The 22,248-nt window shown below is 41.5% G+C and overlaps 4 protein-coding genes and 1 long non-coding RNA gene across 6 annotated transcripts; 4 read left to right on the top strand and 1 right to left on the bottom strand.

Moving 5' to 3' along the window:
* The first annotated feature begins 942 nt into the window (after positions 1-942).
* On the top strand, positions 943-8,241 carry LOC135671898 (uncharacterized). The gene is made up of 10 exons (XM_065180274.1): positions 943-1,109; positions 2,010-2,120; positions 2,213-2,346; positions 2,429-2,495; positions 3,667-3,719; positions 6,320-6,374; positions 6,457-6,531; positions 7,136-7,253; positions 7,439-7,485; positions 7,578-8,241. The coding sequence occupies exons 2-10, from the start codon at positions 2,034-2,036 to the stop codon at positions 7,683-7,685; spliced, it is 744 nt and encodes a 247-aa protein (XP_065036346.1). The 5' UTR covers positions 943-1,109; positions 2,010-2,033; the 3' UTR covers positions 7,686-8,241.
* Positions 8,242-9,487: 1,246 nt separating this feature from the next.
* On the top strand, positions 9,488-10,817 carry LOC135671897 (EPIDERMAL PATTERNING FACTOR-like protein 2). 2 transcript variants are annotated; one of them, XM_065180273.1, is made up of 5 exons: positions 9,488-9,663; positions 9,756-9,814; positions 9,951-10,160; positions 10,243-10,277; positions 10,357-10,817. In XM_065180273.1, exons 3-5 carry the CDS (start codon positions 10,061-10,063, stop codon positions 10,597-10,599), a joined length of 378 nt encoding a protein of 125 aa, XP_065036345.1. In that variant the 5' UTR covers positions 9,488-9,663; positions 9,756-9,814; positions 9,951-10,060; the 3' UTR covers positions 10,600-10,817. The 2 variants fall into 2 exon arrangements, with proteins under 2 accessions (XP_065036345.1, XP_065036344.1); XM_065180272.1 differs by having other exon boundaries at positions 9,756-10,160.
* A 1,849-nt stretch (positions 10,818-12,666) lies between these two features.
* LOC135671895 (riboflavin biosynthesis protein PYRD, chloroplastic-like) lies at positions 12,667-16,223 on the top strand. Its single transcript, XM_065180271.1, has 3 exons — positions 12,667-13,029; positions 13,894-14,192; positions 15,425-16,223. The coding sequence occupies exons 1-3, from the start codon at positions 12,718-12,720 to the stop codon at positions 16,017-16,019; spliced, it is 1,206 nt and encodes a 401-aa protein (XP_065036343.1). The 5' UTR covers positions 12,667-12,717; the 3' UTR covers positions 16,020-16,223.
* Positions 16,224-17,424: 1,201 nt separating this feature from the next.
* LOC135671894 (amino acid permease 6-like) lies at positions 17,425-20,742 on the bottom strand. The gene is made up of 7 exons (XM_065180270.1): positions 20,564-20,742; positions 20,266-20,490; positions 20,098-20,191; positions 19,795-20,009; positions 19,576-19,718; positions 19,265-19,492; positions 17,425-18,122 (listed from the first exon to the last, which is right to left on the bottom strand). Exons 1-7 carry the CDS (start codon positions 20,685-20,687, stop codon positions 17,700-17,702), a joined length of 1,452 nt encoding a protein of 483 aa, XP_065036342.1. The 5' UTR covers positions 20,688-20,742; the 3' UTR covers positions 17,425-17,699.
* On the top strand, positions 18,038-21,190 carry LOC135671896 (uncharacterized). Its single transcript, XR_010512878.1, has 2 exons — positions 18,038-18,175; positions 18,716-21,190. It is a non-coding gene; the product is annotated as an uncharacterized LOC135671896 (long non-coding RNA).
* The last annotated feature ends 1,058 nt before the right edge of the window (positions 21,191-22,248 follow it).

Genomic DNA, 22,248 nt, shown 5'->3' with positions numbered 1-22,248 from the left:
TTAAGCATACCATGCAAGAACTTCCATATGGTCGTGTAACATTACAGTGAGAGAGACCGTAGCAGAACAGGTCATGTCGTACCTTACAACGCTGTAAGGCGCTTTGGGACGCACACTCACTCAGAGCTCGCCTTGGGCCTTGGGCCTTGGGCGCCTGGGTTCAACCCGGTAAGTTAATACCCTGGATGGGCCTTGGGCCTTGGGCGGCTGGGTAAACCGGGTAAGTTAATACCTGGATGGGCCTTTGGTCTTGGGCCTTGGGCGGCTGGGTCCAACCGGGTAAGTTAATACCCGGATGGGCCTTGGGCCTTGGGCGGCTGGGTTCATCCGGGAAAGTTAATACCCGGATGGGCCTTGGGCCTTGGGCGCCCGGGGACTTGGGCGGCTGGGTCGACCGGGTAAGTTAATACGGGCCTTGGGCCTTGAGCGGCTTGGTTCAACCGGATAAGTTAATACCCTGGATGGGCCTTGGTCCTTGGGCCTTGGGCGGCTGGGTTCAACCGGGTAAGTTAATACCAGGATGGGCCTTGGGCCTTGGGCGGCTGGGTTCATCCGGGTAAGTTAATACCTGGATGGGCCTTGGGCCTTGGGCGCCCGGGGACTTGGGCGGCTGGGTCAACCGGGTAAGTTAATACGGGCCTTGGGCCTTGAGCGGCTTGGATCAACCGGATAAGTTAATACCCTGGATGGGCCTTGGTCCTTGGGCCTTGGGCGGCTGGGTTCAACCGGGTAAGTTAACACTCTGGCTGGGGCCTTGGGCCTTGGGCCTTGGGCCTCGAGCGGCTGGGTTCAACCGGGTAAGTTAATACCCTGGATGGGCCTTGGGCGGCTGGGGTCAACAGGCTACGTTAATACCCTGGATGGGCCTTCGGCCTTGGGCTTAGATCACGCGTTTGTTGAACCCTGGCTAGGTTCAACCGGCTAAGTTAATACTGACCGACCCCCGGCGCCCTGTGTTCGTCCCTGGGACGCTGCATCTCCCTCTCGCGGGAAACCCTCGGCAACCCCGACGCCTGTCCTCTCTGTTGCGTGCTCGATTGGCGAGCCGAACAACCAACGGCCAGTATTCTTCCAGCGGTGGCGGCAGTGCGACGCGACGACTTCGCTCGGTACCTCCTCTCTCTGGCGGTGCACCGTCCGTCTACTCGCTCGCTTTCTCTCTTCTCTTCCCCGCAATGCAGCCCCCTTCCCCCATTCGTCTCTATCGCTGCACCACACCACCCCGTGCGTCGGAGGCTGCCTCTCTCTTTCGCATGGCAGTCCCCCCTTCTCCTCTCCGCCTCTGGTCGCTCTTAGCCCTCGCCCTTGCCTCCCCCTTTTCTGAGCCCGCATCCTTGCCTTCCCTGCCAGCAACCTCCTTCCTTGGCCTTCCCTTACTCACAACCGACCTGCACCTATTCTCAGCCCCCTCCCCTGCAAAATTCTGCTAGTTTTTGTTTATAATAGTTATTTCTTATGAACAATAGTTTATGAATAGTGTTAATTACTGGATTTGTGACTGCTAGAATTTTGAATTGTTAATTTTTGCTATAGTTTTCAATAGTGTTAACTTTGATGTTAATCTTCTTTCGTTTTGTTATTTTGTTATTAGATTCGGGCAATTTGGTACTTAAATGTTTTGTAGATGGTTAAATGAATGTAATTGGATATTTAGTGCTGATAATTCTAATATTTAGTTCTTCAATGTTTTTTAGATGGTTAAACGAATGTAATTTGATATTTAGTGCTGGTAATTCGAATATGAAGTTGTATGGAACTCATATTGTGTCTAATTTTTTATTTTAATGATTGGATTTCTTCTTAATTATTTCTTATTATTTTTATATTGGCTAGCACCTAGTGCCTCATGCGTTTTGGAACATTAGTGCCTTTTAGTACCTAGCGCCCTTGACAACATTGCATCCAATTAAGAGGGAGTTTGTGCTTGTAATTCTGCAGTGGTCTGCCTCAGAATAAGCTACTCAAGAATTAGAACTAAAAGAATCTAACATTGAAATTTTCCGCCACAGAACACATCAAAAGGCAGAGTGTCCATGGGAACTGAGAAATTTATGTTTTCTAGCCCTCGTAACAGGGGGGAGCCCAACAAGCAAGATGAAGAGGCCTCTGAAGAGCTAACAGTAGAGTGAACACTCACTTTGATTCAAGAAACCTGTTACTCCTTGTGTCTTCCAAATCTTCTTCATTCATATAATTATGATCTTGCTAATAGGAGGAGGATTTAGAGCACGCGCTTGCTGATATAACCTTTCAAGATCTCCAAAGAGCTCGGGCTGATGGCTCCCATCGCTCCCATGCCACCAAGCTTCATCAACAACTGAAGCCCAGCCGTGCTAACAAGAATAGGTATCTCAATTCTTTTTTTCTTGTGTTTTGTAATTGATTGTATTGATTATACACATTGGTTTGGGATTTCTTTGTTGGATAGGCCAATGGAGATGAGTAGCAAAATGAGAGTTGGGAGGTTTAGGGAGGTCATCCAGGCACCCAAAAAGGTGAGCTTTTGCGATATCAGAGTTTCATATTCACATATTCAAAAGTACAATTGTGGAGTCTGATATGTTATTTTGCTGTACTGGTGATGCCATGCCATAGTTGCTTGGCATTACAGAACCCTGCTATCTGCATGACATGCCAGCATATAAATTGTGTACATACAACCACACCTTTAGGTCCTTTACACAGCATGACATATCCATCTGTGCTAGTACACTGTGGAAATTTGGTGTTACACCAAAGAGAGGTAGGTTTACAGTATGTTATGGGGAATGGATCATCGGTATATCACCTGAAGTTACTTGTTTAACCCTGTCATGCATATGCATTTGGTTCAATATGTTTGTGTGAGCAACAATGTCGATATTGCTTTGTGGCTATGCCACTCCTATGATACTGGTCTTGTCCCATTACAAATTATCTTAAAGGACTATTATAATGATGTCTTAAAATGCCCTATTGCACTTCTTAGTGTATTTTAAAATGCATTTAAATTTTAGCTCCAACAGCAGCAGAAATTGCTGATTAAAGTAATTGCTCTAGATAACCGATGCTTTAACTTGCACCAGTGCTAACACTTAATTTGCCGAGTACCAATCCTCTGAGCCCCTTTGGATAGATGTTTGGATGTCATTCTGTTTTGTCTTAGTTCAAAAATGATTTCTTTATTAAATTTGTATTCCTGTGATTTTCATTGCTTTACAGTTATTTATGAGCAACTTTGAATTTGTACTTTGTATTGATTCCCATAAAGCACTATCTGAAAGTGAACTACATGATACTAGTATTTTACTTTTCGTTCTTATTTGTCTTTCTTTCAACCAGCTGATAGTGTATGTAACAAATTTTGGTGTGGCTTCTTGGTTATATGTGATTGCTTTTTCAACTTCCTAGTAGAAATTGTTATTAGAAGTTCCTGTTTAGAATACCATATCTTTGCCATTGGGAATTTGGGAAGGAAATATCATAGCCTATGACATTATAATGTACTTTTGAGGGGTAAATATTTGACTCATATGTTACTAAAAACTCAGAGTAGTTGACTGAGGTATTTGGGGAAAAAAAAAAGATCTTCGAATTGCAAATAACGTCACAACTCCATAAATTGCAGTGTTAGTGAACCGTTCACTTTTATCTGTTGTTTTAAGTCTGGTCATCACTTTTTTGCAGGTTGTCAGAGATCCACGATTTGAATCTTTATGTGGAACTCTTGACACAGATGGGTATGCCGTTTCTTCTTCTTCTTTCCTTTTTGTTGATTCTTTTGCTTACTTTTTTTTGTTTTTTTTGTTTTGGTTATGTTTTGTGTGTGGGGAGTGGGGGAGGATTCAAGTATTGTGGATTAAGCTTTATCCAGTATATCTTAGATGTTCTTTCTGCTTATACATATAATTTTTGTGTGCATTTTGGTCCATGCGTTCAAGCACAAATGTTCAGAAAATATTGTTCATGATTTTAGCACACCAATTATTACCTAGAACGCAATGAATATATTTGATGTAATCCCTTTTGTAATAGTCATTTACATCATTTAAAATCTTTTAAGTTTCAGATTATAGGAATGATCAACAGCCATATCATCATATTGATTATGCCATTATTTTCTCCCTTTGTATATTATTTTGTTTGACTTGTATGAGAAATAAAAAAAAAAATTTAGCTCACTCAACTAATTCTGCCAATTCTGATAGAACATTGAACAAAAGTTTATATGTTGATAGATCTTACATATATGAATTAGTTAAATGTTGAAGGTTCTTATTTTATGAGCAAAATCAAACCCAGGCCATCAAGCTGAAATCACTTATATTTGGAGGAAAAAAAAAAACAGGGCCTCTTGTATGGATTCAGCATATCCTGACAAATGAATACATTGATTATCCTAGTGTATCTTTACAATCGGTGCTTTGTGGCTAGTGCTTAGCTCCTAAAGTATCCATAACCATATTCACTCATAGCAGCTAGCAATAGTCAATGGAACACTCCTCATGGCAGGCGTAAAGAGAGCAAGATATAGATGCAGAAACTGAAACAGTTATGATTGAAAAGGAAAATAAATCTATATATGCTAGACATTCAATTACCTTGTTTCTCAATGAATTCCATATGTGCTTTTAATTGTATAAATTTTTTTGATACATTTTAGCAAATTCTGGGCTCAAATACACAGCCCTTGGAAAGAAAGGCAAGTTTGATTACGAAATTAATTTCTTGATGGAATTCCAAACAATTCCAAACGACAGTTGCATCATTTGTTTGGAATTGAACCCTTCTGTTGGGTGACTGCTTGAGTACATAGTCACCGAGAAACTCATCTTCCGCTTGATCTTGCTTTTTTCCTGAAATAAAATAGAATGGAGAAACAATTGATTACTTTGAAGACTTATGGGTAATTTGGCACTTGTTGGATCGAAGCTGGAACAGTTTTAATATAGTTATTGGATACCAATAGCTATCTTTGACTGTCTCATCAAGTGCCTGGTTTGCATCATCAAGGATACCATAATTGAAATATGTGCAGATCAAACGAGGCATCAATGGGAAATTCATAATGGCATCAACTAGTGTCAAAAGGCTAGCTAATACTGCTTTCTTGTGTCAAGTCTTCTCTCTTTGTTTGATTGAACTCTTGAAAGACATGTTTAGTGTTACCAACTATGTGAATATTGTGATCACATTCATGAACTGGTGACCGGCCAGAAGTTTGAAACCTGTACACTGACCCTTGATACAGAGCGTACATGCTGACCAGAGCAGGACCGGAGAACCTACTGAAATCTGACTTTATAATTAAAAAATGTTAACAATGACCAATTTTGAGGTATGCACAGATAATGGACTTGAGGATGTTGCCAATGTAGTAACATTTTGATGACATGGTTCTGAATATAGTTCATGCTTGCTGGTGCACATGAAATAAGAAGTTACCTGCACTGTGGGAGTTCCATGACTGCTGTAATTTAACTACGCTGAGTCTGAGGATGTTTGTTCTTTATATATGTATTATTGGCAGCCGCTCACTTTATATACCTATATGTGAAAAATGGATTCTTTCAGCACTTATAAACATAGATTGTGAGAGAAATTCCATGTAGAACTTTCTTAAATCATGAAATATAAGTGAACTGACTCTTACAAACTGACAAAGATAAGAAGCTAATTGTTCAGAGGTGTGACAACTCAAACAAATTTGCCTGAACTGCTATTCATAGGCAATTTTTGTGTCTTTTTATTGTGCTACTTTGAGTGATATCTATGGTTCAAGTTATGATATGCAACCTTGTTGTCTTTAAGTGTTCAGCTTTAATTTGTTTAAGAAAAAGTGGAAGGAGAAAAACAATGGCAAAATCCCAAATCCTTTCATGAAGAGAAAAAGTACTTATAATAATAGAGAATGATCTAATGACCGCAAACGAATTTCGAGCCTATATTATTGTATATGGTTAATTCGGTGGAATGTACCTTCCAGAAATTTATAAAATTCAATAAATAAAAATCTACAATATTTCAAAGGTGATGCTGAGGTGTCTTTGTTGAAATTAACATAGTCAATTGAATATTATGTAGGCTTAATGAAGATGCTTCCTTTCGTTTTGCATCCTTCTTATGTGTTTCCTGTTCTCACATGTTTTTTCCCAAGTTGGTTCCTGTATTGTTGTACCCTTTTAATGGATACATCACTAAATGGTGAAAAAGATAAACTCAATAATTGTGCTGTTACATTTTCTTTTCTTTCAAATTTTAGCTGCTTCATTAACATTATGTTTTCTTCTGTTATTTTAGCAAACTAAACATTTTTATTTTTTTTTTGCTGTAATATTAGGTTTAGAAAACGATACAGTTTTCTGTTTGAGGTTGAACTTCCTGCAGAGAAAGAGGTGATTTATTAAGATGAAACATATTTTTCAAATTATTTACTGAATGATTGATGATTCTACTAATGCCATTGTATATCTGCAGAGACTTCAAAAGTTGATCAGGAAGTCAAAAGACCCAAATGCTGTTGAGGAATTAAAGAGCCACCTTTCTTGGATCGTAAGTTTTCACCGAGAAAGTCTAAATTAAGTGTTGCTTCATCGTTTCATTGTTTATTTTCTTATTAATATTGTTATTATCTTACTAATGGTTCATTTCAGCTTTTACCCTAAAAGAAAATTAAAACAAATGCACATTTGTGTAATCTTAATCGTAGGTCATTGTGGATACTTGATAGCTAACCTCAAACTGTGTGATGTGACAAAAATCTGTTCACTCATGATACTGGTCCTGGTTCCTTTGTGTCCTTGCACTTGAGCTTGCGATCCCAAGTCTTGTTTTACATATTGAATCACAAGGTCAAGGTTTTGGTGGAAGGCCATCTTTAAGGACAAGACCATGTATTTAGTAGCTGCATCTAGGGTACAGAGGCCTCGGTTCTTATCTAGATCTACGCTCATATAGAATGTGTAGGACCTCAGCATAATATGCTCTGTGATTTGTGTTTTTTTATGGCAGAAAAAACTTTACAAAATCATTTTCTTGTGCACAATTTACTTGCAATTTGGAATTTTGTGCTAATTATATTTTGCTGAAATTATCTATGTTCATTTTGGATGACCTGAAAGGCTAATCGTTGTCTAAAACAACTTTGGTTATTCAGGATGAACAGATAAAATCAGGTCCTCGGAAGTGTGCTGAATCTGAGATCTTGTCTGAGCATATAAAGAAAGAAAGGGAAGCAGCAAAACGAGGGAAACAACCATATTATTTGAAAAAATGTATCTATTTGCTCATTTATCTCTTTCTTGCATTTCTTTGTCGGTGCGCAACAGTCCGACATTTCTTGTGTGCTTGTGCTTGTGCTTGTTCATGTGCAAGTCTGCATGTCCATCCTGTCTTGCCTACGCTCTGGTTTTCTTGTTGTCCAATAATGCAAGATCTAACTTGAATTTTGTTTGTGCAGCGGAAATTCGAGAAAGAAAACTGATACAAAAGTACAATGAACTCAAGGTACTATCTTTACCCATTTAGCCTTGGCTGTTTGTCTGGAAATCTTACAATTTTCTTAATTGGCTTCTGCGTTCTTCTCGAGTATATTATAGGCTGCAGGAAAGCTTGATTCTTACATTGAGAAGAGGCAGAAGAAAAATGCTTCCAAGGACCATCGTTACATGCCGTACCGCAGATCTGGCAATGATGCACAGGAATAGGGTCTTGTTCTTTTGCTCAAAGTCAATGCGCTTTGTTTATTTCCATACCCTACCACAGATCTGGCAATGATGCACAGGAATACGGGCTCATGGTTTTGCTCAAAGTCAATGTGCTTTATTTATTTCCATCCCAACCCCGAAAGAATTCTCTGCTGCTCCTCATTCTGCAGGATTTTGTGGTGCCCAGCTTTGTTTGCTTGAATGCAGGCTTGTACAAGAAAGGAAAAAAACAAGAGGAGAGCGAGCGATCAAGCATTTTTACCACATGTCCGTGTGTCTGAAACCTGACCCAGTACAAGAATATTTGATGCAAACTTAGCAAATAGCAAGTTGTTCTTGTTTAATTTTATTCTCTTTTTGGAAGAACAAGATCTGGATAGTTGGTCATACATGTTGCAAACTATGGGTGTCTGCTTTGCCTGTCAAGATGCCAAAATTAATTCCTTGGAATTGTATTGAAATGTCAGCAATTGCAAGCAGCAACCGCATCACTAAATCCCCTTCTACAATGTGTGTATTTCTTCCATTTATATTTAGTGAGTGTGGTTTTATGGTGGTTTCCTGTGTCATACAATTGTTGTTCTTCATAACCTGTTATAGCTTCCATCAACCTGCTCATGAATCCCTTCCATTACTATTTAGTTAGTGTGGTTTTATGGTGGTTTCCTGTGTGATACAATGGTTGTTCTTCATAACCTGTTATAGCTTCCATCAACCTGCTCATGAATCCCTTCCATTACTATTTAGTTAGTGTGGTTTCCTGTGTCAGACAATGGTTGTTCTTCATAACCTGTTATAGCTTCATCAACCTGCTCATGAATCTCTTCCATTACTATTTAGTTAGTGTGGTTTCCTGTGTGATACAATGGTTGTTCTTCATAACCGGTTATAGCTTCCATCAACCTGCTCATGAATCTCTTCCATTTCTATTTAGTTAGTGTGGTTTCCTGTGTGATACAATGGTTGTTCTTCATAACCTGTTATAGCTTCCATCAACCTGCTCAAGTACAATTGTTGTTCTTCATGACCTGTTATAGCTTCCATCAACCTGCTCATGAATCTCTTCCATTACTATTTAGTTAGTGTGGTTTCCTGTGTGATACAATGGTTGTTCTTCATAACCTGTTATAGCTTCCATCAACCTGCTCAAGTACAATTGTTGTTCTTCATGACCTGTTATAGCTTCCATCAACCTGCTCATGAATCTCTTCCATTACTATTTAGTTAGTGTGGTTTCCTGTGTGATACAATGGTTGTTCTTCATAACCTGTTATAGCTTCCATCAACCTGCTCATGACCAAGAAAGTGGAGCTCACATATTACTATTTCCATGATTTGAACCATGAATCTTAGAATGTATCCCAAGAAATGGAGAGTGCAGAATTGTTTGTTTTTATGGTAGATGTGAAGCAGACTCATCTTCGATATCAAGCCTTCCAGCTCTCAATAGTCCGACATTTATTCGACAAGGATATTTGGTAAATAGAGATTTGATGGGGAAGGAAGGAAGCTTTCGCATATATCTGCATTGTCCCGTGGTAGCTTTCTCTTCTTCCTTTTTTTTCTGTAGCAATTTGTGTGGAATTAAATGCATTAGAGACCAGCAATCCACGTGAAGAACTACAGGGACATGTTAACTCCCAATCGGAAGACAAGAAGACGAGCATCGCTGCTAGTGTTCATGTCAACTTCAGCCCACACCACCGACGCCACCTGTTGAGAAGTCGCAGTGTCTGTATGCATCACGCAGTCATATTCTCCTCGTTCGCTTGCTGAGATGATGGAGGAAGGGATCCTTTTACGTGCGGGGATCAAAGCCTGCAACAAGAGCACAAGCAGAAGCGTCCAGGGATCAGCCCGGAAGAAGACGATCCGGTAACGATGGGGGCACTGTTGGACCAGTAAAGCGAAAGCACACAGCTGTGGTGCAGTGTCTACTTCTGGGAAGAAACCCTCCGCCCACTGGTTTACTCGATCTGTGCGTGCTGGTTCTCTTCCTTCTCTCTTTCGTGCTCTTCCCTTTACACTAGCTTTCTGTTTGGTGATTTGGGGGCTCAAACATCGATGCAGATGAGGAAGTTCACCGCCTTCTTCTCCATCATCCGTGTCCGTTTGTTTCTCCCTTCCTTGTATGGTTCTGCCCCACCTGTCGTCCTTTTGGTGCTTCTCTGTCTCGCACTCTCATTTTCCTTGGTCATGAATGCATTTATTGCCTGACTCTCTCTCTCTCTCTCTCTCTCTCTCTCTCTCTCACACACACACCAGCTTATAAAAGCCAGAGATAGTCGACTGACCGAGGAAAGAGAACAATCTTTCTCCTTGTAAAGTTGTCTCCCTCTCCAGTCCTCGTTCATTCACTCAAATCACATCAGGAAATGGGACTTCTCCACTGTATCATGACTCGCAGAACGTTTCATCTCCTTCTGTCGGTGCTTCTCCTCTTGAGCTCCACTCCAGCCCAGTATTCGGCCGAAGGTAAAGCTTGTTTTGCTACCTGGTTAGGCGTTTCCTTCATCTTTATGGTCATCGGCTCTGAGTTTGTCTTGGCTTGCCACAGGTAGACCATCGTTTAAGCTTCTGGAGGCGGCAAACGTAAGGCCTTGAACTCGGTAAGACGTACTCTTTGATGAGAACTTCGCCTCTAACGTACGCGTACGCCTTTCATCTTCAGTTGCAGGGAAGGGGAGAGGAGAAGGCGATGGTGAGAGCTTTGATCGGATCGAGACCACCGATCTGCGAGAGGAGGTGCGTGACATGCGGCCGCTGTGAAGCAGTTCAAGTGCCAGTAATCCCACAGGCGAAGAGCCGAAGTAGGCAATTCCTGGGCGTGGCCATCTTGAGGGGCGACTACAGCTCCAACTACAAGCCCCTGAGTTGGAAATGCAAATGCGGGGACGTCATCTTTAATCCATGAGACGCTACGAGTGAGTCGATACCAGATTTCAACTGTGGATAATACTCGATCGATCGATCGATGAACTCTGTTCTTGTTCCCTTTCCCTTCGCTTCTGGGCTGTTTCGTGTGTCATGTATGCGCTCCACTCGTCTCCCTGTAATCTGCCGGACAGACATCATGGTATTCTCGTTCGACTCCATGTAGCAGAAGCAAAATGGCATCCGGTCTTTTTGTCCCGAGTGCTTGATCTCTTGTGGCTCAGAGGTCTAACAGGGGAATAAAGAAAGTTCCTTCGGCATCTCACGCAGAGATTAAAAGTAGTCGCAGACTATGTTGGACGACGGTCACTGAAGTGACACGACGGAGGCGCAGTTGCGTGCCATTGCTGCACGCCATTCCCTCTCCATGAAATATCACGTCCGCAGAACAGTATCCAACCAAACTGCATCTGATCTCAAGGCACATTTCGCAAGCAAATGATAGATGGCAGCGCGATTTGGGGCATTAAAGATGGCGTCCCATGTATTCTCCTCGGTCCGAGGCAGCGGAGTTGCCCAAAACTAGGAGAATACACCTCCTCCCTCCTCTCTGTCTACCTCAGTCTGTTGTGTTGAGTGTTGTGTCCTGCACAAGTTACATACATGTTGAAGTATGTGCATCGACGAGCCTTTTCAAACATGTCAACCACCACTCACACACACACTCTCTCTCTCTGCTCCACCATCTCTTCTCTTCGGCCATAAGCCACTGCATGCCATCCTACTCGATCATTACTTGCAGTGGGAGGATCCAATCACTTCAGTGAGGGAGAAAACACACGAGATGACCCTTCTCTCCCTAGAAGCCTAGCTCGGATCACATGCTCCATCTGTTGATCCTTGTATACATCAAGCATATCACAGTCGTAGATATAGACTTGAAGAGCATTTACATAGCACCTCTATAGCTGCTCACCACATATAAAGCTAGCAACTCAATAGTCAAACTCTTAGTAATAAGTAGTAAATGCAATGGATTTTTGACCTGAATCTATGGAGGAACTCAGGAAGTAGCAGAATCTAATAAAGGACTAAACTCCAAATAAATATTCAAATGAAAAGGTGGGCTGTGCATGTGGCCATTAATCCATTATGGAGTGCATACTACTGACACCACCATCTTCATATACATATAGTTGGTAGAAGAAAGATCACCACACTAAGCGCATCCTAAGAGTACACTTTGAACACTGTAATAACCACGACCAAACATATTCTCATGCTTCTGTGGCCTACAGAACTGTGACCTTCCCCTTTGTCTTCTTCCGCTGAATCGAGTCGATGAGGTAAACCAACATGGGAGAAGCTACACTGCAAGTTAATTTGCAGTGAGATGCTCAGACAAATGCCTTCTTGTCATTCCAACCACACACACACACACCATCTTGACTGCTAATGTGGAAGCTAGCAAGCAGTGGTGATCATGCATGCATGGCCCTGACGACAAACCAGCAATAAAGCTTTGCATGATTGCCTTCGGGTCGCACGTCTCGATCGATCCCCACACTTGTTCTTGGTGTGGATGTCTGCTGAAGTGCTTAGAGATCATATTGCCTTTGCTGATAACACAACTGTGATTGGTGATTCAACAAGGCTTGGATTTGCAGCAAGAGTGTTGCTTGCAGATGAAGCATCATTTCAAAGTGATCTGAGATGTATACAATAGGCAATCAAAATTAAGTTCCATGTAATAAAATTTTGGAAAACAATTTTTTTTTTTATGTTGTATTATGGAGTGAGTTAATATAATTTTTTTGGGTAGATATTGATCTGCATAAGGAGGCTTCATTCTTTTGCATGATGGCTGTAATGAAAGACTATTAATCCATGCTTGCACAAAGTCATGTCTGTTGTGGCAAATCTTGCCATTCCCTTAGATCCCACGAGTATCTTAGATCCAACCCGAATCTCATCGGACGACGTATGATTCGATCAACATCGATCATGATGACGTCACGGTGTGGTCGCCAATATAGTCAGTGTCGTAACGGTTCATCACGGTCAATGTAACGGTATGCGGCCACCGTTACACCCGTTACGGGCGCCCGTGTATTGTTTCCCCGAAACATGAGGGCATTCTATCATCGTCGAGTGGGTAATGGCGAATTCTGCCCTCTACTTCCGGGCAATTTCGTCGCCCACAAGCTCCAATCTCGGAGCCGATGCACTCCGCCGTCGTCTCGAGTCCAGTTCTTGGTCTCCCGGCCCGCGGAGGGCCGGGGGCAGTGCGATCGTCCGTGTCAGATGCGAGAAGAGGGACGATGCGTTCTTTATGAGGAGGTGTGTGGAATTGGCGAGGAAGGCGGTCGGGTGCACCTCTCCCAACCCCATGGTGGGCTGCGTCGTCGTCAAGGATGGGGAGATCGTCGGTCGAGGATTTCACCCCAAAGCTGGCCAGCCGCACGCTGAGGTATCCATCCGATTGCATCTCTCTTTTTCGATAAAGATGCCTCTTTTTTCCTGTTCTGGTTCAAATTTCAACGGGAAGTGTTCTTTTTGTTAGATTTGATGTCGTTCTGGTGTTTGATTTTTTGGGTTTTTTTCCCTCGTAAATTTAGCTATTTAATGCGCCGCAGGTCTATAGAAGTCATACCTTTTGATGTATTCGATTGAAGGGAAAATGCAATGTAGTGCATTTCCTCACTCTGTTTGTAATACGCTGCTTTAATGCTGTCGTCGGAAGATGATTTTGTATTGTTCCAAAGGTTTTACTGACCGATTCCGATGGCAATTATTTTTCCCCTTTAATTTGCCGACCATAAAGAGACTTTTACTTCTGGCTTGGTGTAATAGTGTGGTCACGTTTAGTATCAACTGAGTATTTTCTTCTAATCTCTGAGCACATTTTTGTTTCCTTTTTTGTTTTGCATATTCAAGCATACATTACACTACGTTTTTGTTGATGTCCTGATTGCTTTGATAGTTTTTCTTTACGCGAACTTTTCAGATTTGTTCGGTTTGCCTATCTATACAGCAGCCTATGGGCTTATGCTTGCTTTGGCAATTTATGTTTCTTTGTTCATTTATTTTAATCAAATTTTAAGAGCTTATGTTGCTTGACTCTTTATTTTGTGTTAGCTTCTTCGTATATTTTCTTCTCATTGTTTTGCTTGATGCTATTGGGTTATATGCATTAAGATCACTCTTGGGTAAATGTTCATACCCTTACAAAATACTCGAATGAATATGAACCGTGTGCCTCGGAGTTAGGATATATCTGCATGCTTTCTCTTTCCTCTTGTTCAAACTCTTCTTAGGTTTATATGACCTGCAGGTTTTTGCCCTAAGAGATGCTGGAATTTTGGCTGAGAACGCAACAGCATATGTGAGCCTCGAACCTTGCAACCATCATGGGAGGACTCCTCCTTGCACTGAAGCTCTCATTCGTGCAAAAGTGAAGCAAGTGGTTGTTGGGATGGTTGATCCAAATCCCATTGTAGCTTCAAAAGGAGTTGATAGGCTCAGAGATTCTGGCATTGATGTTCTTGTTGGTGTGGAAGAAATGTTGTGCCAGAAACTTAATGAAGCTTATATTCATCGAATCATTACAGGGAGGCCTTTTGTTACTTTAAGGTAAGCAGTGAATTATTAATATTTGATTCAGAAAAGAAAATTAGGACTGGTTTGGTTTATCTGCCAGGATGATCAAGATGACCAATGTGCTCTTTTGACCTTTTTTCATTGCTCACTATAAAAGATACATGAAGTACTAGCTTCATTATGCAGGAGTTCACTGGCAATATTAGGATGATAATTTTCGTTTGCATGACTGTAAGTGTTGCAAAAATGCTAATCGAGTTAAGCTTTCCAAACTGATTTTAACAAGAATGAAACAGTAATTTTGAGAGCAGATGGTCCATGAATTTAGTTGAGATGTACGTTCTGTTTGGTTTTTTTTAACTATACTTTGTTACAAGGTTGATATAGGAAGTTCCCTATGTATGTGAATTTCTGAATTATTACATGCTATTTTTTCCTTTTTTCTTATCTAAAACCCAAATAAATCATTAAAATCACAGTTGTATTTTGAATTTTTTTAGGTTCTGTTAGATGAAGATAGACATTCGTTCCATGTTTGTTGTCATTTGACATATCTTTTCTCAGAGTAAGTACTTCATAAATGGATGAAATGGAGACTAAAAAGTTACCGCAACAAAGCAATCGAGTCTTAGAAATTATAACAATATTGCATTGAGAGAAAGAATCAACTTGTCACAACTCTTGCATGTACTTATCAGAGTGTGCATCAGAAATCACCTTGATGTTATCTTCCAATTTCATGTGTTAGTGAGAGACGAGAAGTGATTCCTCCAAAAGGTACCGTTCGATTGGTTTGTTGGGGGGACTGGCTAACATATAATTGGCTAACCACCTGTCCAGTCTAAAGAAAGTACAAATGACTCAATGCTTATGTTTATATGTGAAAATTTATATAATAAGAACCATAGTTTTTTCCTTTTAATTATCAACCACAAATAGAAAAATTAAGAACATGAGCAGTAGTAATAAGATACCATGAAGCTTTACATTGTTAGTAGCCTACCACTTTTAGTCCTCCAGCCTGGACTCTGAATATGATTGCTACCTATCTTTTGTTCGATGCATGGGGTATATTCCTTTGGCCATTTCCTGTGATATTTGATGAGGATAACTAAAGAAACTTTGTTTTCATTTTGATTTTGTTATAAAGGGTTAAAAAATGTAATCGTTGAAATTTGCACTCATCCTTTCTTGACTTCCTGGTTTGCATATTCATCCCTTCAGCTCAACAACTTAAATATGAATTTTTGGTTTTATGAGTGCAGATATACTCTCTCATTTAACGGAAGGATTATGACACAACTTGGAAAAGGTGCAGAAGGACCAGGCGGATATTACTCGCAGTTACTGCAGGAATATGATGGGATTTTAATTCCTAATGACTTGTTGTCCAAAATTTCCACTTTACCAACATCTCATGAGATTGGCGCTAATCAACCATTTCATATTGTGATTGCAAAGGGTTCAGGTTATTCATTATGCCTTCCAAGACTGACAGCAGGTTCTGCAGCAAAGATAATAGTTCTGGCAGAGAGACACATAAAAGTGGAGCCTGAAGTGGAAGGCATTGAGATGGTGGTTCTTGAACAAATTACCTTAAGTTCAATTCTAGATTACTGTGGACGTCGTGGACTGTGTAGCATTTTGTTGGATTTCGCAGGGGGTAGCGAATGTCTCTCGGAGCTTCTGGAAGATGCTGTTAGTGAACACTTGATACAGAAGGTTCTTATGGAGATTTGCCCATTTTGGAACATAGGAGAAAAGACCTCAGAATTGGAATTTAGCTATGATTCATTGAGACTAAAGAACTTAGAATCAAGGATCTCAAATGAGAGTGTTTTGGTTGAAGGTTACTTGTAGTAGTTTTCTAGTTGGTCATTGAAATTTCTTTTTAACTGCATGGAGCCTGAACAATTTTGCTCAAGTTTTCCTACTCTCCGATGCTGCCTCCAGCTTCACCAGTTGCAAGAAAAGCAACTAGTCGCATGAAGATTTTACAGGAAGATTGTACACTTAAATCATACAGTGATCACTGAATCTATTTGCATAATTGTTTGATGGTTACCACCTGATCTTCTAGTGCTTTTTGGTGTTTTCTTATGGTTTCTATGTCTCACCATTATTAGCTAGTCTTTTACAAGTTATTGTTGCTAATGCTGACTCCCATATTTGTGACAAACAGATATGGAATCAAAGTATATTGGTGCAAGAAGTGATAAAAAAAACCATCTTCTTCTTCTTGTGGTTGAACTGGATTCAGTTTTACCCTTTACTAAGAAAGAGTATTTCTCTGTTGAGTATGCAGCTCTGTTTTGTTTGATGCTAACCAACTTACCTCGACTTTGATATTGAATATGTTTGAAATTTTAGTTCAAGCAATCAAAGTCATCTTTTGGTGGAGATTGAAGGTGTGTCATATTCTGAATGTATATTTTTCTTTTCTGCGGCACTTGTCCAGTTCCATATACTGATTCCTATTCAACCAAAATTCAATAGATCATGATATGTTCTAGTGAGCAGGGCTCAGATTCTAAGCTCTTAAAGCTGCTGCAGGTCCAAAGTTTTTAATACAAGGATATAGCTGCGAGCTTGGTCCAGGGAGCCCAAGTATACCGACAAATGCTTCAATACCAACTCAGATATGATCCGGACCATCAGGAGGAACAAGGCGAAAGGTATTTGTACATTGGTGATGATTGACACCACAGGAAGCAAGGTGCTCATGGTCAATCACGGTGTGCATTGTGCATCAAAGCTGAGGTTTTGCTCCTTTCTTTTTCAACATTGCTTTTCTTTTTTTTCCTTTCATTAATATTTTGGGTTCAGTTTCTTCAAAGAAATAAAGAAGGTAGTGGTCAGACTCATGTATGAGGATTTATTGTCTTCTATGTTTCTGAGTTGGTCTTGTCAGTGAACCTGCAAACAACCTTGTGTGAGATGCCATATTTGTGTATTAACATATTTCATCAATTTAGCTCAAAAACAATGTTTCTTAGAAATTGAATGGAAATTTTTTTAGAAATAGCAGCCAACCGTAATGCTTGAATTATGATTAAATTGCACTATGATACAAGCGCTTAACTTCTTAGTCATTTTCATATGTGTTTCTCATGTTCCATTAAGACATTCTCTGCACTTCACTTGGAAAACTAACAAAAGTTACTTGTTTACTAGCTTCACCTTTAGCACCATGGAAGATGAGAAGTTGAAATGGAAGGTAGGAAACATGTGGGAAGACAGTGGTAAAAAAGTGGCATTCTGTAACTAAGTCAAATGATGTTCCTTATAGGACATCTATCTCCTTGGGATATTTCACTTTCAATAGTTGAATATTACATCACAGAGCAAAAAGAACATGTCATTTGTCCCCATGGACAATTACAAGTATTCAAGACAACATTCTTATATCCCAGTTACATGCATTTGTCCTTCATCATGCCCTCTGACATGAAAAAGTGATAATTAAATCTATCTTTATTTATGAATCTATTTGTATCCAGTGTTAAGTCATGCCGAAATTTGACTGGATCCACCACCTTGTCAGGAGATCTTGAAAGGCTTGTAGTCTTGAAGGCTATGAATGAGTCCTTGAACAGATCCACAGGCTGCCACCAGTGACACTATCAAGCAGAGAATGCTCAGGATCTTCAGCCATGTCCAAGTTGCAGAGAACCTGCGAATTTGTGCTTGCACGATGTACATCTCCACCGGAAAATACACAGTTAGCGGCCAGAATGAAACAGCCCCAATTAGACCCAAGAAATCGTTAAAGAAAGGAAAGATCATGGCAACTACAGCGGTGATGATGACGAAAAGTGATCTCCAGATCATGCGGAAGAGACTGAAGGGACAATCACCCAGCAAAGGAATGTTGATCACATGCTCAGTTGTCACAAAACGATTATCTGGCCAACGGTTCCGGCTCCAAGTCTCGATGAATTGGAAAATTGGTTGGGCAAAAACCTGCATTTACCAATATCATTAGCCAATCATTTTGGAGGTGCTTGTACTTTAAGGTACAAGTTGAGTCTCATGATTTAGCTGGTTAAACTCCACTTTCTTCCCCATTCAATTTGAATTATAACCTATAAGTTTAGGCTGTATCATGACACAGTTTGTTGATTGTTTGTAAAGCTAGTGTTAAGATGCATTATATGAGATTTATATGTGATGATGTTGGTGCTACCTCAACAATGATACCAAGTTGCGCAAGACTGTCCTGCTATCCATATTTTGGATGGATCACATGAAACTCTTCTGCAATGTAGTGCATATGTATGTGTGTATCCTGTGGCAACCATGTTGAGAACCATGACAAACCCAGTTATAATGTTTCTATGCTCTGCAGAGACACACATTGGGGGTTTTGTATGATGTTATAATGACATAGTTCATAGATCAGCTACTTCAGGTGGTGCTTCTAGGGTATTCACATATGTGGTTGAATAGACAGGCTGGATGGGTTTTGTAGGGTAATGGAATAACTGTTTCATAATAGACATGTTAGTTTCTATCTTAATGTGATTTATCTGAACATTGTTTTGTTCCTCCCTCAGGACCTGGTTGCTGGTCTGCATGAAGGTGCCCATGTGTCAACAGCAAGAACAGAACCTGTGTGCTAGTTGGTGGATGAGCATCAAGCCACACCTAGTGGACCAGGTCAGGACAATCTCTAATGATGTTCATCATTCAATTGGATTTGTCTTGATTGGCAGAAGAGGTGAATCCACATGTCAGGTTGAGGTCAGAGAGCTTGTTTTGCATGATGTGGTTTGAAGGTTCCTACCCAGTGCAACCACATCTGACACTCATCACAGTGTCAGAGGACATGGTTGGTGTACCAAAACCACGCCCTTGAAATGTCAAAGGTTTCTTTACCACAGCTAGTCAATGGTGGGCTCACAGTGCAGATCATGTTTGATCCTATCGCTGTAGGCAAACTGTGATGATGCTGTTTGCAAGGTTGTCACTCGAGTCTATGATTCCAAATTATTGTATGATATCAATATGTTAACCCTACAGGCAAAAGATAACAGATGCTTGTGTCTCGGAATTCATCATGCAGCTTCATCAAGGAATCAAAGCTCCCAGCTTTAGGTGTTTACCTGGAAAGCACCGATGAGATGGACGACGATGCATATATTCCCGATGTCGACGAGCCAAAATGGATCGTAGAAGCCGAATCCTGTCAAGAAGTTGCCGGGCGCAGTGTTCCCAAACGCAGCATATCCCAGCACACCACACAGCATGTAGAAGGTGGTGGTGGTGAGGACCCCAATGGTGGTGGCCTTCTTCATCACCTGGTTTTCCGGTGGACTCGATCTCAGAGTATCCTGTCAACCATTCATCAGAATTCAGCATCATCATATCAATGATGACAAAGCTTGTCAGTGAGGAGGAGCACCGAAGTGCATACCTGGATCTCGATGAGAACGTTGGAGTAAGCATACGCAAAGGCGATGTCCCCGAGAGCCTGAAACGTTCGCCAGACCTTCTCGCTCCCCGAGACATCCACCCCCACCGTGACTCCTGTCAGGCTGGTCCTCGCATGAGGCCCTTCTGCGTTGCGGGAACATGGATGCATGTGAGGCATGGAGACGAGGAGAAGAGAGTGGGCTAATTTTGGAGGACCCACCTGCTATTTTGGCAATGGAGAGGCCGAGGCCGATACTGGAGTAGGCGACGGACATGATGGCCGCCACAATGGAGAGCCACCAGATCTTGTGGAAATTAGGGATCTGAGACAGAACAATCTGTATGCACGCGAAGATGGTCATGTTGGTGGTGTTGGACTCCCCGCACGCGGCGTCGTGGCCGTTCCTGTGGAAGCAGTTCGACCTTTTCACGGCCCTGAACACATGCAGGTATCGGAGGTGAGAAGGAATCCTGCAGTGGATTCACATGGAGATGTACGACCGGGAAAAGCTAAGCTTATCACCCCATGCTGATGGCCGTCGTGATGGTATAGCCAATGGTGACTCCTACAAGATTCACGTACTGAGCCAGTGCGCACAGTTTGGAGCTCACACCCCCTGAAAGAGAAGCAGAGATGAAGCAAGATGGCAAGTGTGCCGAAACGGATGACCCACTTGTGATCCGTGTCTACCTAGGTGCGTCCTCACAGCATCTTTGTATCTGTAGTTTCTCTTGCCCTGAGGAGATCGATAGCAGTCCGCAAGGAGGCTGGAGCAGAACCAGGTGATGAGAGAGAAGATCAAGAGAACTGTCGGACCAGCGATCCACCCTAACTGAGCCAAGGCCCAGGCGAGCGAGAGCACCCCGGAGCCGATGACGGCGGTAATGATGTGAGCACTCGCAGTCACCAGCGTCCCTGCAGCCACCCATCGATCCATGTCAAGATAAGAGCTGCTGCTGCAACGAAGAAGAGAGTGTTGGAGACCAACCTGTACGCTTGACGCGGCCGTCGTCGTCGAAGTCGTCCCGTGCCCGACTGCGGCCGCTGGTTATCTCGAAGGAGGCTTCCTCCATGGGGACAGACTTTCCCTGCACCTCACTCGCCATGACCATACGCTCTCTCTCTCTCTCTCTCTCTCCGTGTGTCTTTATATCCTAGCCTTGGTCAGAGACAGTGCATGTATCGGCGACCTGCTGCCTTCCTCAGTAAAATAAATGAGGAAGAAGACAAGCCGACCTCCTTTAGATCATTCACATGAGAGTTAGAATAAGAGGATCTTCCACAAGGAATTACTCGACCACACGTTCTTACCTCCTCCGTCCACCTTCTTGTCGTCTCCTTGTGTGAGGTACATTTTGGAGTCCAAGCTGGTCTTCCTGACTTGGACCGAGACCTGCTCTAAGTTGTATTCTTCTCAGGCAGATTGAGCTTCGGTTCGAGGAATAAGGTCAATCAAACAACTTTGACTAGTACCAATACACCTCGAGAAGGTAGCAACCCTAAGGATACTACTATATGTTGTATTAAATGGGTTTTAGTTTGGGTGCATGCATGAATTGTGGAGACTAAATTAGAAGAGATTTGATGGAAACAAAGTTTACATTTACCTCTTCCATTATCTTTTGTCTCTCCTGTCTTTTTCATAATATATATTTTAAATATAACTTCATCCTTTATCTCTCTCTCTCTCTCTCTCTCTATTGTTGAGAGATTTGGGTTGGTTAGATCTATGTGTGAGCGTAATATTGTTTATTTAATGTAATATTTTTTTTAATTTTTAAATTAAAAATAATATCTATAATCAATTAATCTTGTCCAAATATGGTATCTATTAAACTTTTAGATATGCTCATATAATCTGAAATCATACTTTTCTTAATTTTCTGGCAACTTCTTTAACCCAGCATAAAAAAGAAAGGTAATTCTAGTGTATAATTAGAGATATATCAATAATATATAAGTTTTGTCTTACCTGAAAATAAAAACAAAAGGGTGTGTGATTCATCCTCTATGTGTGTTGGAGTTAAAAAGTTGTGGTGGCTTTGTGTGTAATACATGCAATGAGACAAATGCTTGTGCATTATGAGGAGATGAGAAGCATATAGTGTGGTCCCTTATATCACTTTTGCAAGCAGTGGCAGCTAAGTATAAGGGAAGGTCCAAATTGGATCGGCACTGTGACAGATATGGTCTCGTGATCCATCATCTCCCAATTATTGAGAGAGAGAGAGAGAGAGAGAGAGAGAGAGGTTGGATGTTTGCTTCTCGTTCCTTTTCTTAGGAGTGCTGGAGAGAGAATCTGAATCGTGAAGGCCAAAAGGCAATGTGAAGAAGACAAGCATGGGTTGACGACTGTTGGGAGGTCTTCTGCTTGGGGTCCCTTGATGGCTCTTCACCTACCGCTTAGGCCATGGTTGTCAAGTAGCAAGTGACTTCTTGGACTCACTCTCTCTGTTCCTTCGTCTTCCTTTCTTGTGTCGTTTGATAGAATTCCAACAGGCACGATTGAGGTTTAGGTCCTGCTGGTTTTTTAGGTTCAGAAAGGGGTGGGTGTCAAAAGTCAAGAGTAGGGATGGCCATTAGATCCAGTAGGCCTCACACCTTCATGCTTCGTTGCAGTAGGCCGATTGCTGCTTGACTGAGGTGGGGAGGAAGGATGATGATATCAATTTC

Source organism: Musa acuminata, chromosome BXJ1-4 (genome assembly GCF_036884655.1).
Source record: "Musa acuminata AAA Group cultivar baxijiao chromosome BXJ1-4, Cavendish_Baxijiao_AAA, whole genome shotgun sequence".
In the NCBI taxonomy this organism is placed as follows: domain Eukaryota; kingdom Viridiplantae; phylum Streptophyta; class Magnoliopsida; order Zingiberales; family Musaceae; genus Musa; species Musa acuminata.
This window is presented reverse-complemented; position numbering and strand designations above follow the sequence as displayed.

Excerpts from the sequence above, each read along its gene's own strand:
- LOC135671898 (XM_065180274.1), top strand. The coding sequence starts at position 2,034 with ATGGGAACTGAGAAATTTATGTTTTCTAGCCCTCGTAACAGGGGGGAG. Across the intron at positions 2,496-3,666 it reads TCATCCAGGCACCCAAAAAG|GTTGTCAGAGATCCACGATT; the intron begins GTGAGCTTTTGC and ends ACTTTTTTGCAG. Across the intron at positions 3,720-6,319 it reads GGAACTCTTGACACAGATGG|GTTTAGAAAACGATACAGTT; the intron begins GTATGCCGTTTC and ends CTGTAATATTAG.
- LOC135671897 (XM_065180273.1), top strand. The coding sequence starts at position 10,061 with ATGGGACTTCTCCACTGTATCATGACTCGCAGAACGTTTCATCTCCTT. Across the intron at positions 10,161-10,242 it reads AGCCCAGTATTCGGCCGAAG|GTAGACCATCGTTTAAGCTT; the intron begins GTAAAGCTTGTT and ends GGCTTGCCACAG. Across the intron at positions 10,278-10,356 it reads AGCTTCTGGAGGCGGCAAAC|TTGCAGGGAAGGGGAGAGGA; the intron begins GTAAGGCCTTGA and ends TTTCATCTTCAG.
- LOC135671895 (XM_065180271.1), top strand. The coding sequence starts at position 12,718 with ATGGCGAATTCTGCCCTCTACTTCCGGGCAATTTCGTCGCCCACAAGC. Across the intron at positions 13,030-13,893 it reads CTGGCCAGCCGCACGCTGAG|GTTTTTGCCCTAAGAGATGC; the intron begins GTATCCATCCGA and ends TATGACCTGCAG. Across the intron at positions 14,193-15,424 it reads AGGCCTTTTGTTACTTTAAG|ATATACTCTCTCATTTAACG; the intron begins GTAAGCAGTGAA and ends TTATGAGTGCAG.
- LOC135671894 (XM_065180270.1), bottom strand. The coding sequence starts at position 20,687 with ATGGTCATGGCGAGTGAGGTGCAGGGAAAGTCTGTCCCCATGGAGGAA. Across the intron at positions 20,192-20,265 it reads TGCTGTGAGGACGCACCTAG|GGGGTGTGAGCTCCAAACTG; the intron begins GTAGACACGGAT and ends CTTCTCTTTCAG. Across the intron at positions 20,010-20,097 it reads ACGACGGCCATCAGCATGGG|GGCCGTGAAAAGGTCGAACT; the intron begins GTGATAAGCTTA and ends GCATGTGTTCAG.